General features: G+C 38.6%; 1 protein-coding gene across 1 annotated transcript in view; it reads left to right on the forward strand.

The window, feature by feature from the left end:
- GRIN2D (glutamate ionotropic receptor NMDA type subunit 2D) overlaps positions 1-13,775 on the forward strand; it is a 335,290-nt gene that overhangs the window by 295,322 nt on the left and 26,193 nt on the right. Inside the window, exons 10-11 of the mRNA XM_066607728.1 lie at positions 5,889-6,049; positions 7,293-7,480. Coding sequence (XP_066463825.1) covers positions 5,889-6,049; positions 7,293-7,480 — 349 coding nt within the window. The remainder of the gene's footprint in view (positions 1-5,888; positions 6,050-7,292; positions 7,481-13,775) is intronic.

Below are 13,775 nucleotides of genomic sequence, written 5' to 3' on the forward strand. Positions count from 1 at the left end.
TCTTGATTGGCTGGGATAATAAATTCATCCTGATTTTCATATCACATGACCTAGCCATATATACATAAACACGGTGTAACCAGTGGCCATTTTACAGTTGAACACAGAATAGAGAAACTGCATCATGTTTGTATGCATATATAATATGTGGTCAGTTGTTAATAATAACAGATATTCTACAGAGGATATATTGCTGCTGGGTGTGAAAGCTTGTATACCAGCAGATAATTTAAATGGTGTTCCATTGGATGGAGCAAAGAAAGTTGCTGCATCACGTATAGATTTCTGCTGCTGTCAACGTATATAACAGCAAAGCATACAGGCAAAATATGCCTTGGTCTGGAATATGGTAGTTCTCTGTTTGTGGCCTAATTTAGTTGTTGGTGCCTTTTTTGTTATTATAAAGCAAAAAAGAAAACCAAGCAGAGAAACAAGAATACACACACTATGTGGCAGCGGCTTTAGATGTCCTTCAAAGTCAGCAGTCTGACCATTTTTAATTATTTGCAGACCTTACTCAGCTAGCAGTAATTTTTTGTAAACTACAAAGTGAGCTGACAAGTTACATAAAACTACACTAAAAAGTGAACCCCAAAAAACGAAATAAAAAAATTCTAAAAAAAGAAACCTGAAGAAAGGTATGGAACGTGGGGGTGGTGATGGTGAAGGTGGTAGAGGACGGGCTAAGTTGGTACTACAAATGGCAGTCCCCCCTCGGCAGTCTTATGTATGTATCTTGTCTGGCTCATGGGGTGAACCTAGAAGTGTAGCACTTCCTAAACAATTGCCCAGGTTTACATCCAGTGTTGGAAAAAGCCAGGAAACAGTGCTCACAATTTTGGCATTAAGATTGAGTCACCTTTCGTCTGGCTGCAGTGATGTGACAGTTCGAGCTACTACCCAATGTCTCATCTGTGACATGCCTAAACAGTGGGATTAAACATTGTAGATGTTTCAGAGGTTAAGCCAACGTGAGAGGGTGATCCCAGAGTTGCAGATGGTGTATGAAGTTTGGTGACTTGATGTCTGTGGAATGGCTACAGATCAAGAGGAAGAGAACAAATTGGCCAGTTATAATGACACATTGATCAGTATGACCATCCCTGTTGTCTGCCTGTGGGACCAGACACTACAGGGCCTCAGGGACAATGATATGTTGTCAGAGGACAATGTAGAAAGGATACCAATCTCCCAACTGTCAGTACATGGAGAGCGGCTTTGCAAAACACATTTCTGCACCCATGGGAAGAAGAAGAGGAGGGGATAATATAGGTTCAGAGGCAGGGGAGGGTCTATGCAACATTTTGTCTATCCATTACTAACCCCAGCTATTCTACAAGGATGGTGGAACCAGCTGGATGATACTCTTAGGCCTGACCCAAAGGAATTTGGCCTATCACCCTTAGGCACTTTCAGGCATATGAGTACTTTATACTGCAGTGTTTGCAGAAGGACCTTCGCATAGTCCACATCAAACATCAGATCATTACAGGGTGGCTACCCTCCTTGATCCTTGCTTCAAGACCAAAATGACAAATCTCATTCTGGCAGTGGAGAGGGAAATGCAGTACTATCATGGCAGACTGTTATGCATCTTGAGCACAGCATTTCCCCATGACCGTGGGGATACATCTGCAATGACTCGTAGCTCTGCAGCTCATGGTGGATGAGCAGGAAGCTGATGCAGCAACACCACCATCGATGGCAGGGGACGTCTAACAGAGGTGTGGCATCGTTTTTTCAACCCCTTGCAGCCTGCCGCAAAAGCACAGGGTAGGATGGGCAGGCACAGTCAGCACATAACCATGCTGGTGCAAGAGTATGTCAGCTACCACATGGATGTACCCAGACATAGTGTTGGCACCTTTGACTTCTGTGTGTCTAAGCTGGAGGAGTGGCCCCAGCTTGCACAATATGCTTTAAAGATGCTTGCCTGCCCCGCTGCCAGTGTGGTATCAGAAAGGGTGTTCAGCACAGCTGGGTCGGATAACTGACAGATGCATCCACCTCTCCTCAGACAATATAAGTTGCCTGCCGTTTATAAAAATGAACCAGACATGGATTCCACCTGACTTCTGCACCCCCGTGGCAGATTCCACTGATTAGTTAGCACACTGGCAATTTTTGATTACATATGACTAATCATAGATTTATATCAAATAACACACTGTGCCCCCAGCGTGCTGTTGTTGCTGCTGGTGGTGGTGTACTGCTCTCCTTCTCCTGCTTTCGCCATGTTTTGTTCTGCTTCTCCCAAAACGAAATTTTTCCAAAGTACAAAAAACAGCTGCAGCTCTACAGCTGTTATTTGGAGTTGACCTGTACTAAATGTTGTCTTCACCTGGCAGAATTTCTCCTTATAAAATTATGACAATGTTTGGAAAACAAGCAGCACACCTACTGTCTTCCTTGGCACAATTTTTGTTGTAGGAGACCCTTTGTTAACCTTCTTTTGTTTTCAGTGACACCCCTGTACTCCTACACCACTGTACACTATTTTGACCACTTTTTGGGAGAAGAAAGTGTTTTCAAAATGTGTGGCTGTATTCCCTTGGAATGTGGAGGGCTTTGGCCGCATTGGAGACCTACTGGAGGACAAATTAGTGAACCCGATTTTTACTCCCATTGACTTTAAAGGGAGTCGGAATGCTGATGATTTTCATGAAATCAGTCCAATATCAACACAAACCAAACATTCCATTATTAACTCATCACAACTGTTTTTACCGTTCAACTTCTAATGTAATGTAAGCACAGTTTCTAAATTTAAAAAAAGACATAAGCTCATCTAGTTCAATCTACTGTCCTGTAATATTGTTAATTGGGCATATTTCTATACACAATGGCCCTGTGCAGGCAGGACTGAATGTGTCAGGTCAGGCAGCTTGTGTACACACAATAGAAAGATATAGTTGACAATTTATTCAAATGTTTCTAGCAAGAATAACAGAGAAACAAACATATCTGGGGAGCTTACATGTCCTCTTTAATTATGTGTTTTTTACCCTGCTTATTTAATTACTTATTCTTGCTAAATAAGATGTATTTGCAAGATTCTAGTGATATCCAAAATACAAACTCTAGCAATATAATAAGTAACCCATCAACAAAAAGGAAGAAAAGAAAGAAAAATGTCTTTATTAACCCCTTAGTGATGGAGCTATTTTGCTTTTTTCCATTTTCGTTTTTTCCTCCTCCCTTTTAAAAAATCGTAGCTCCTTTATTTATCCATTGACGTTGCCGTATGAGGGCTTGTTTTTAGCGTGATGAGTTGTATTTTTCAATGGTACTATTTATTGTACCATATAATGTACTGAAGAACTTTTAAAAAAATTCTAAGCAGAGAGAAATGGGAAAAAAACGAAATTCCACCATCTTTCGGTGCATCCTGTTTCTACGACGCACAAACTGTAACAAAAATGACCCAATAACTTTATTCTATGGGTCAGTACGATTACTACGATACCAAACTTATATAGTTTTTTTTTTTGCTGTAATACTTGTATTTTTTTAAAGATATTTAATTTTTAAAAATTATTTTCTGTGTCCATTTTCTGCGCACAATAACTTTTTTATTTTTCTGTTGACATAGTTGAGTGAGGGCTCATTTTGTGCGGTACGTCCTGTCGTTTCCGTTGATACAATATTTGCATACAATTGACTTTTTGATCGCTTTTTATTACATTTTTTCTCTGAGATAGGGTGACCAAAAAAGTGCATTTCGGGCGTTCTTTCTTTTTTTTTCATACCATGTTAACCGTGTGGGGTAAATAACACATTACTTTAATAGATCGGACTTTACGTCATAATGCTATAGCATTACGTCATACTGTTTTTTGACAGGCAGTCTATCAAGCCACTCCATGGGGATGGCTTGATAGGCAGTCTGCTAAGGCAGCCCTGGGGCCTTTCAAAAGGCCCCTGGCTGCCATGACACCTGCACGGCTCCCCGATCTCACTGCGAAGGGGCCGTACGGGACCCCCAAACATCGTTGGGGGATTTAAATGCCGCTGTCAGAATTGCCCGTGGGTGTCAGCTGTAATAAACAGCTGACGCCCGCGCTGTATGGAGGGAGATAGCGGCGCTATCTCCCTCCATACACGTCCTGCAACAGCAGGACGTAAAAACCCTATAGGGCCGTCACTAAGGGTTTAAAGACTTACCTAAAACTGTTCCAAACATGGCAAAATATCATCCCAGTATCTCATGAGTTTTGCATAGCACCAGAAAAGATAAATCAGGTCCCTTTCCCATTTACATTTAGGACATAAATCTGAGATTCTGTAACCCATGTTGTATAATCTTGAGGAACCTTCCACAAATATTCTGCCCATGTTAAAAGTCCCTGAGGGGGTATAACACAATCTGTACAACATGTGAAGATCTCAGGCCTGAATATGATTTTGTCTTGTCTATGTGAAAGTCTCAGGCCTGAATATGATTTTGTCTTGTCTACCACTTCTTGACACAGCTAAACAGGATTTTTCTGGGCATACTGCTAGCAGTACAACTCAGCAAAATTTACTAATCGCATATCCTGTTTAACTGGAACCAACAGCGTAATGGAACATTGGAATGTGAAAACACAAATTACTGTTCAATCTAAGATAACATCGCTAAGCAACAATGTATGTTTATGTGAAAACAAGTTTATCAGGAATAAAGCCCGCCCTGCACCATATTACTATATAAGTTGTGACATATGTAATAAAGGTAGATTGCTTTGCACATAGACCTGTCTGTGTCACTGCTTTCTCACGGCGGCCGCCATAACCACCCCTGATTTAGAGCCTCACAGCATATTGACGGAACAATTTATTTTCCCTAACACAACATTAGAAGAAAAAAAGCAGAATTGTATTGCTTAATTTCCACAGTTCCTGATGGAGTTGGATTTGGCTATTAACATCCACCCTGTTTTGAATGTTTTACTAATGCTGGACTAGTTGTGATATCAAAACTCAACAGGGGACAATTCTCCCTTTAGAGTGAACCAACCTCATCTACAATTTAGTTTTTTATGTTAAATGAAGTTTTACACAACCTATTCTTGCTTTGTGTAAGGGCCCACATACACAGCAACACTGCCTGCATTGACCCTGCCCTGCTGGACAAGGATCCCTTATGGTTCTACCTTATGGAGGTGTTGGTGCGGTATTCCCAATGGCACCATACAGTGTCTTGTACAGCAATATACTCGCTCCTACAAGCAATGCTTGCTGTAAAGAATTCATGCGTGTGATAGGGCAATTTGTTTTTAATTGGAAATGCCTGGAGATACAGTATTGGCCGTTAGCATTCTGTGCTGCTGTATTACAGGTCCATACAACATAAATCTGTGGTAGTCACCTGCATTTCACAAAGGGTTCTGATGTTTTATATGTTTATTAGAATGGAAGGAATAAACTAAGAACTGCTGTTGACAGTATTATGTACATTAAAAAAGTTCTGCTTTCCTGAACTTCGGAAGTAATTTCTCTAGATTACAGGGAGGAAAATGGCCATATTATCTCACAAAGCTAAATCATTTCATGAACTGCAAATGCTTTTTTAATATAGAGTTTTGCACTTCCATAATTGCCTTTATTATTTCTGTGCATTGGTCACTCTGTGTATACATTAGAGCTAGTTAATGTCTCCAGATATGGGTTTATTATAGACTTTTATAGTAGTTAGATCATTTTGCGTGGTTATTGTATGTCATGCGTAATCCTGAAGTGATTTTAATTTGGGCGATAATACTTTCACAATTGCTAGCATGCAGGCATATGCTTGGCAATAAACAGTGAGTGTAATTTGGAGTAAAGATTAGACAATTGTGGAAGAATTTTTTTTTCTTTTTTATTGTTGTGACTCTATATAATTCTATGTATTTTTACAATGCCAGTTTCAGAGACCTCATGAACAGTACCCACCTCTGAAGTTTGGTACGGTTCCCAATGGGAGCACTGAGAAGAACATTAGAAGTAATTACCCAGACATGCATGCTTACATGATCAAATATAACCAAAGGCATGTTGAAGATGCCCTGCAAAATCTTAAGACTGGGTAAGTATTATAAAGGCTTGAATTGGTTAATTTTCATTTATTGGAGTAGGAATTATAACTTAAATGCAACTTTAGAAAGTAAGATTCTCTAAACTACAGATTCTCAATCATTTTCTACTGAGGCTTTACCAGCTAAAACATGATGTTTGAGCCTCACCAGCAGGGGCTGGCTGGCAGATTTTAGCCTTGGGGGTTAACACATAGCCTTGGCTCATGAGTAGAGGCCCATTCTAAAGGTGGATACATGTGGTGCATGTGGACGCCCTAATGCAAAAAAAATGTATACTTTCCTAAACATGACGGGAGCACAGTCCTCTTCTGACGTAGAACGGGCAGCACGATGGAATGATGTCATCGTGCCACCTGCATTGGGATGCTGAAAATCCTGGTCTTGCTCTCTGTCTTCTTATATGCTGCAGAGCCACCTGAAGAACTGATTTAAGGAAAGCAGTTGCAGCACAAGTCAAGCAGGACAGTAGAGGAAGAGGCTTGCAGTAACAATATGCTGGCTCTTGGCAAAGAAAAGCTGGCTGGCCCCAGGCATCTGCTGGGAGACCAGCGCAGCCTGGCCCTGCTCACCAGTAACGATAGAGCATGCCAAATGACATATCAAGGCACACAGAAAGGTGACTAGTACAACAAGGTCCATACAAATGTGCCATCTACAGCAGTGCACATACATACATGGACTTTATATTACCACATTTATTTAATCCACAATTCTGCATTGCTCCATATTAAACAGTAAAAATGTGCCTACGAATGGTCACTTGACAGTAGCTATCTATTCCTGTGCCAATTTCTGCAGTTATTTTTTGAAGGTGATCATGGATGTGTTGCATTCTAGGATGATGCCAGGAATCTGAGACTGTCTGCCTTACTGAATCCTGGACAATTATATGCGAGGAGTTGAGTTGTCAGGACCACAGTCTATAAGCTACTGAGCTACGTTATGGCCACCCTGCAGCTATATTCTACATTCTGAATGAATGAAGTAGCAGTAGACAAAACTGTAAAATATTCTGTAGGATGATGTTCACTGGCACCAAGTGTATGATGAAACTAGAAGCCATGTTCTTAAATGTTGTAAAAAAATATACAGAAGTTGAGTGTACTGAATTACTGTTATCTTCTTGCAAAATCTGATGAGCACAATCATAGAAAGTAATGCCATCCTAAAAATGATACTTTTTGATTGCTGATTGGTTTTCATGTCCCCTGACTTGCTCATTTTGTATTAAAGGAAACTGGATGCTTTTATTTATGATGCAGCTGTACTGAACTACATGGCACGGAAAGATGAAGGTTGTAAGCTCGTGACTATTGGTAGTGGAAAAGTTTTTGCTACCACAGGTTATGGCATTGCTCTCCAAAAAGGTTCCAAATGGAAACGGCCCATTGATTTAGCATTACTTCAATTTTTAGGAGATGGTATGTACCTTTTCACCCTTGGCACTGTTTGGGGATTGGGGCATGTCTAATATTGTTAATCTGGATGCCATATTACTAAAAAGTACATGTAGGGAGCAACACAACAAGAACTCTTGAACTAAATGTGGCTCCACTGGACAGGGATCACTACTGCACAGTATGTGATGCTGTACCTACATTTACAGAATAAGGGGATATGTGTGCATTAAAATAAGCCTATAACCTTGACCCATTAGAACTGTTGCAATAACCCAATTACACATTTTGTACAACATTTTTTTTACTGCCCTCGGTAATTGTTGAATTAGGTTTTTATAAACTTTTGTTGTGTTAAACCATATAATTTTACCATATTGTAGATGTATTGCTTCAAATGTGTAATGATACACTACCGAACAACTGCATGTATTTTACTATTTTACGGTATGACCAAAATAACTAAAATCCTATATTTAGTCATAAAGTACTGTACTTAAATCTGGTAATCATAATGGATAAAATAAATGAGTGATCCTAGTGGGATAATGGACATGGAAATAGAATTTTAAAGTGAATCGCCCCCTTCAGAGCCACATTTAGCACAATATGAGATAGCTTTATTAATTCCTAGCATTGAATTGCTGGATCCTAAAATGAAAGTTTTATTTTAATAAAAAACAATTAGTTATGGTATGCACTAGTAAAACTAATATCATGGGGTGCTGATAAGTCCTTGACTTTGACCACAAAAATTGACATAGAACAAGGACATTTCACAGATATTCTACAAAGTCCCTTCTGATATCAATGCACTTCTGACTTACGTGTTGTAATTTCTTCAACCCATCCAGAAATAATAGCTGTGCTTTGAGAAAGGCTTTAAAAGACTCATTGTGTGGTGAAGAGAAATAACCCTCTGTACCTCACCTTTAGGCCTAAGGGCCTAAAGCCAAGCTCCAATTGTGATGACAATTACAGAACTCTCTAAACAATTTAAAGCTTGTCTAGCCAATCAGATGTGACTGGAAGCCTCTTCTGCAAAGGAACCTACAACATTAAAGGCAGCCTTCTTTTACAAAAAGCCGCTCTTTCTGATCTCTGCATGGCTAGTGTAAAAATGTGTAATATTAATAACCATGATGCACATAGTATTCAGGGATCTATGTTGGTCAAGAGCAAAGTGTTTGGCATAACATCTGTAGTGAGCTTTAGTAATATAGTGTTGCCATGATGAGCAAGGCAACTTTATAAAAAATTTTGTAAAATGGCTATTGGTTGCCACATATCATGTACATGCTTTTGCTAGTTGCATAAAAAGGAGTCTAATAGAACAGATCGAAATGGACAAACATTACGGTTCCAGATTTTATCATACAAGACGTAGGGAATTGTTGATGGTTTCTTCCTTATCACCCTTTCCATGAGAGAGAAAAGTAATGTACAGATTCTTGCCACCCAGTAGCAAAGGGAATTTGACTAAGTAGGGATGGGTCCCATTTCTACAAAAGCTCCATAATCTCTTGTTGGAAATGCTTGGCTGCATAAATAGTTAAAACTCCTAGTTAGATACATTTTATCTGCAATCTGCATGAAGAAAAGAGATGTTATTTTTGACTGTACCCAATACTCAAAGAAAGAATATTGACAATTTGCAACAGCTGTTCTAATAGTGTTTATTTCCTCCCAGCTGTTGCTGTTGCTTTAAGTTTGTCTTTGCTGTGTTTTCAGTTTGCCCTATACATTCTCCATGAATACATTTGCTTTCCCCCATATACACTGAAAAATAGAAAAGTAGAAAAGAATTTGTGATTTGTACTTCTGTCGTGTTTGCAGCCTGTGGCCTAATACCGGTAGCTATAAGAGCAGTTAGCCAATAATCTATGAGTATCTGACTGCGATGTTCACCAGTTGGTTATTTTCAGCAGCAGTGGAAAAAATAGCAAAATGAAGCTTTTTTTTCCAGGAGATGAGGTTATTGATTTTCCTAAGTATGTGAGAAATAAAGAACGTGGTGTTACTTTGAACAACTTCGCATGGCCATAAGCATATGTTACACTACTTGATCAAACCTTTATTTAGCAGGGATTGACACTTAAAAGCCAGTTTGCAATATAATTGTTTTTCGCCTTGTTTTGACAATTCTCGGTGATTACGCTGTTTAAGTCGACTGACAATGGAACGAATAGCAGTTGTGGAATATTTTAGAGAAATCACTTTCATTGGAGTATATGGTTAGCCAAAACAAAAGACTGATGACCATTTAATGGGTTTTTCATCCAAGTAACCAAATGGTAATAGATAATTTAACATATGCCATGCTGGATTTAGTTGTTAAATCAATGTAATATATGATTGTTTTGCAAGCAAACCCTATAAGAAATCATCCACAGTGGGTTTGTTTCAACTGGACCTGACACATTCTGCAAGTCTAATCAGAAAAAAGTGGAAGAATCCTTCATGATGCTACCAGGGCAATTGGTTAAACTCTTAGAAATTAGAACTGTTCAATTAAGTATAAGAAAGGTTTTATACATATCAGTTGTGTCCAGTTGATTGTTTTATGCTGGACAGAAAAAAAGGCTGTATGTGTCTGGTGTAACAACTAATGCAACAGATACTAAAACTGCTCCTGTAGGAAATCATGAATTCAATTTGGGCATCAAATTTTCCTCAGCCACTTCTGGGCTATGTCATAGGGAAACAAAACCAGTATGCCAGAAATATATGAAGGGAGCTTAAGAAACTTATGCATTTCTTTATTAACTTTTGAAATAAACTAGAATATTCCCCAATTTCCCCAAAGGTTGCACATTCTATAACTTTACCACTTTCCTATATAGTTGACATCCCCTTTTGTTTTAAATCTTGCTGCCAGTGTTCTTTGTCCTAGGCTGCCATGATAAACTAGATCTCAGATCCTGCCTGTTAGTGCAGCCACACACTAACAAAGTCTTTTATGTGGCCTTCAGGACCATAATTCTTATTTCACTTGTTTATTTATATTTAATACATACAGTAAAAAAATGTATATATTTATCACATACTTGGATCTTGTATTCTGATTGAACTGGCAAATGATTGGCATTTTTGCTGAAGTCAGATACTCTACATATATGCAAGGATTGGCTTAATTTTCCTATATGTGCAGGAATTGGTGGCCTTTTTTTACATCTTTTTCTTATTGGGATAGTATGAACAGCATATATTCAGATATGGGTTTGTTTATGTAACTGAATATGCTGCATATATTGAACTGACATTTGATTGACACTGTTGCTCAATATCTCACTGATTAATTTTGATATTATTTGTATGAAGCAGTATTGATCAGTATCTAGAGGAATCAATCAATATTAATTTCTTTTTGATATTTTTCTCCGCTTGTTGATTTATACTAACACAAAGGATACATATATTGGTTGTTTTAGTATGTGGGAGTGATCTTTATAAAATATTCAATCACTTATGGTTAACATGTACCTGCAAATCAAATTGATTTCCTGTAGAACTGCAGCATATTTGCTATTAAATTTTTCATAGTAGTTTCAGGGAGTTTGTCCTAAACTTTTAACTAGGGCTAGCCAGGACTCTGACAGTCAGGTTCCTGCATGGGGCCACCATTGTCAAAGCAATTGCCCTATCTAGGACAAGGTCTGAGTGATAGGGTTCAATAGGGTCAAGGTACTGGAGGCCCTTCTATTATATCATCTGTATTGAACCCTATTCCTTACTCCATTTGAAATCCATGTGCAACCACAGGGTGATTACTTTTTGAATTTTGCGACTTTTTTATAAATTGAAGTAATTGAAGGCTTTAATAATATCGATAAAAGGTATATTTTAATTCCTCTTGTAGCCAGTGATGTTAAACAATAAAGGATAGTAAAAGTAAAAATAATGTTTTTCTATGTTTATAATCAAAACATCAATACGAAAAAAAAACATATTTCATATTGTTATGTTCATTGAAGTCCAATCTATCAAACTAATGTATTATTTATCTCACACAAGATACATCAGCAGAAAAAAATAAAAATAAATGCACAATGCCGGAAATGCACTTTTGTTGTCACCCCATCTCCAAGAAAAATGTAATAAAAAGCAAGCAAAAAGTTGTATGCAGTCTGAAATGGTACCAATAGAGACTACAGTATATCCTGCAAAAAACAGCCTGATTTGTTATTTTCCAGCATGGGGGACCTGGTGAGAGGCCTTTACATAACTTGGAAAACACCTTTAACTTTCTGCAAATTTCATGGGAAACTCAAATTTCTCATGATACAAGTGCAATACATTGTCACACAGAAACATGTAGCCTAAACAATGCCCAACAGATTTTTTTTTAAAGCTGGTTATCTTAAACCACTCATCTTGAATTAGTATGACCCAAGAGGAAAGTTAAACTTTAACATTTACGTCATTGTGGCACAGGATTGGTGCACACACAGGAAATGTACCCGTGCCAACAACAGCAGGTTTCAGCCGTAAATTACAGCTGACACTCTGCTACAATGGCCAGGATCTGAGAAGATAGATAGGTAGATAGATAGGTAGGTAGATATATAGGTAGAAAGGTAAATAGGTAGGTATGTAGATAGGATTTGACTATTCACAGTATAAAAATTTAAATAATAAGTTCTGAGTCATCGACTGAAAAAAAAACTTGTAACCACACTACATAGTACAGTATTTCTCTACAGCTTTAATTTACTTATAATGGGATCTTGGATGTACTACACAGAAATTTGTGAATGTCAAAATCATTTTCATAGAATCTAACATATATTTCAACTATTATTTTAATATCACAAACACTGAATCTCATAGGATCACTCGTTCGCCACTGCGAGACTAATTTGCCCTCTACATGATTTTATTTTACCTGAATACAAGAAACTGAAAATTTCAATAATTGATTTAAAAAGATGTTTGCTTTTTTCTTGCTTTGTAATAGAATTTTCTACAGTATATACACTTTTTGTTAAAAAAAAATCAAACACCTAGAAGATGTTGTCGTTTTGCTACAGAACTCGGCATGCAATTTCATCTCAGCAGATATGCAAATGATTAGATTTGTAGTGTGATTAGATGAATGGTCTTGCCACCTGAGGCACTAAAAGTGTTTAGACTCTTGGCCTATTAAAAGGCTCTCAGAGCATATTTGTGTGTAGTGGACCTCTTTTTCCACTTGCGTAGAGCATTTTGCCCACTAGACGCCTCTACAACACAATCAAAAAGATTTTGCCCAGTTAACAGAGTGTGAGAGGGGGGCATTATTGGAATGCAAGAAGCTGAATGGCCATATCAATGAATTGCCCGTCACCTGGGCTGTTCTAACCAGACTGTTAGGAGATGTTGGGACCAGTGGATGCATGAAGACATGCAGACAAGGAGACGTGGCTCAGGATGCCCTTGATAGTCCACCAGTAGAGAGGATCATCTGACAAAAATGAGCAGCTCCAATTGTTTTGTTTTCACCATCCAGAGACAGGTGGCACCATCATTACAGGCCCCTGTGTTTGTTGGAACCATTTCCAGGCACATGGCTGAAAGACATTTAGTCACACAGCACCCATTACATGTACTATCTTTGACATCTAGTGTCGCCTCCATTTGCACGGATGTTATGAACGATAAGACTAAACTTCTACAGAGTGGAACCACGTTGTCTTTAGCTATGAATCCGGTTTAGTTCGGGCACTAACAATGGCCGCGTTTGTGTCAGGAGACCTCGGGGTGAGCGCCTTACTACTGCCTTTGCTGTGAAGCGGCACTCTGCCTCACTGCTGGTGTGATAGTTTTAGGGGGGCATAGCATAAAACAGTTGAACACCCCTAGTAGTGGTACGTGGGACATGACAGTTGAGCGATATGTTCAGGACATCCTGCAGGATAATTTTTGGCTGCATACAGCCAGTTTGTCACAGGAATGTCTCCGCAACATTGCTACACTTACGTGGGTGGCTCGGTCGCCAAATTTATTGCCAATATAACAAGAATGAGACCATCTTGGGTGCCAACTTTGATAGCCTACAAGTTTGCATGATCTAGAGGCTCAATTACAGAAAATGTAGACCAATATGCTGCAAGATGCCATATAGAACCTATATGACTCTATGCCTGTATCACATCTTGTATCCAAGCTTCAGATTGCCCATCAGGATTCTGGAACCTCGCTTTAAGGGGTCAGTTTTCCACAATAAATTATCCTTTTGCTCTGATATTGTAATCGCTTACTTATATCATCATTTCAATCACACATAGAAAGTTTCATTTGATTCCAATAACTTCTTCTAGCTGCTTGATTTTTTTCTAAC

This window comes from Eleutherodactylus coqui, chromosome 6 (genome assembly GCF_035609145.1).
Source record: "Eleutherodactylus coqui strain aEleCoq1 chromosome 6, aEleCoq1.hap1, whole genome shotgun sequence".
Lineage (NCBI taxonomy): Eukaryota > Metazoa > Chordata > Amphibia > Anura > Eleutherodactylidae > Eleutherodactylus > Eleutherodactylus coqui.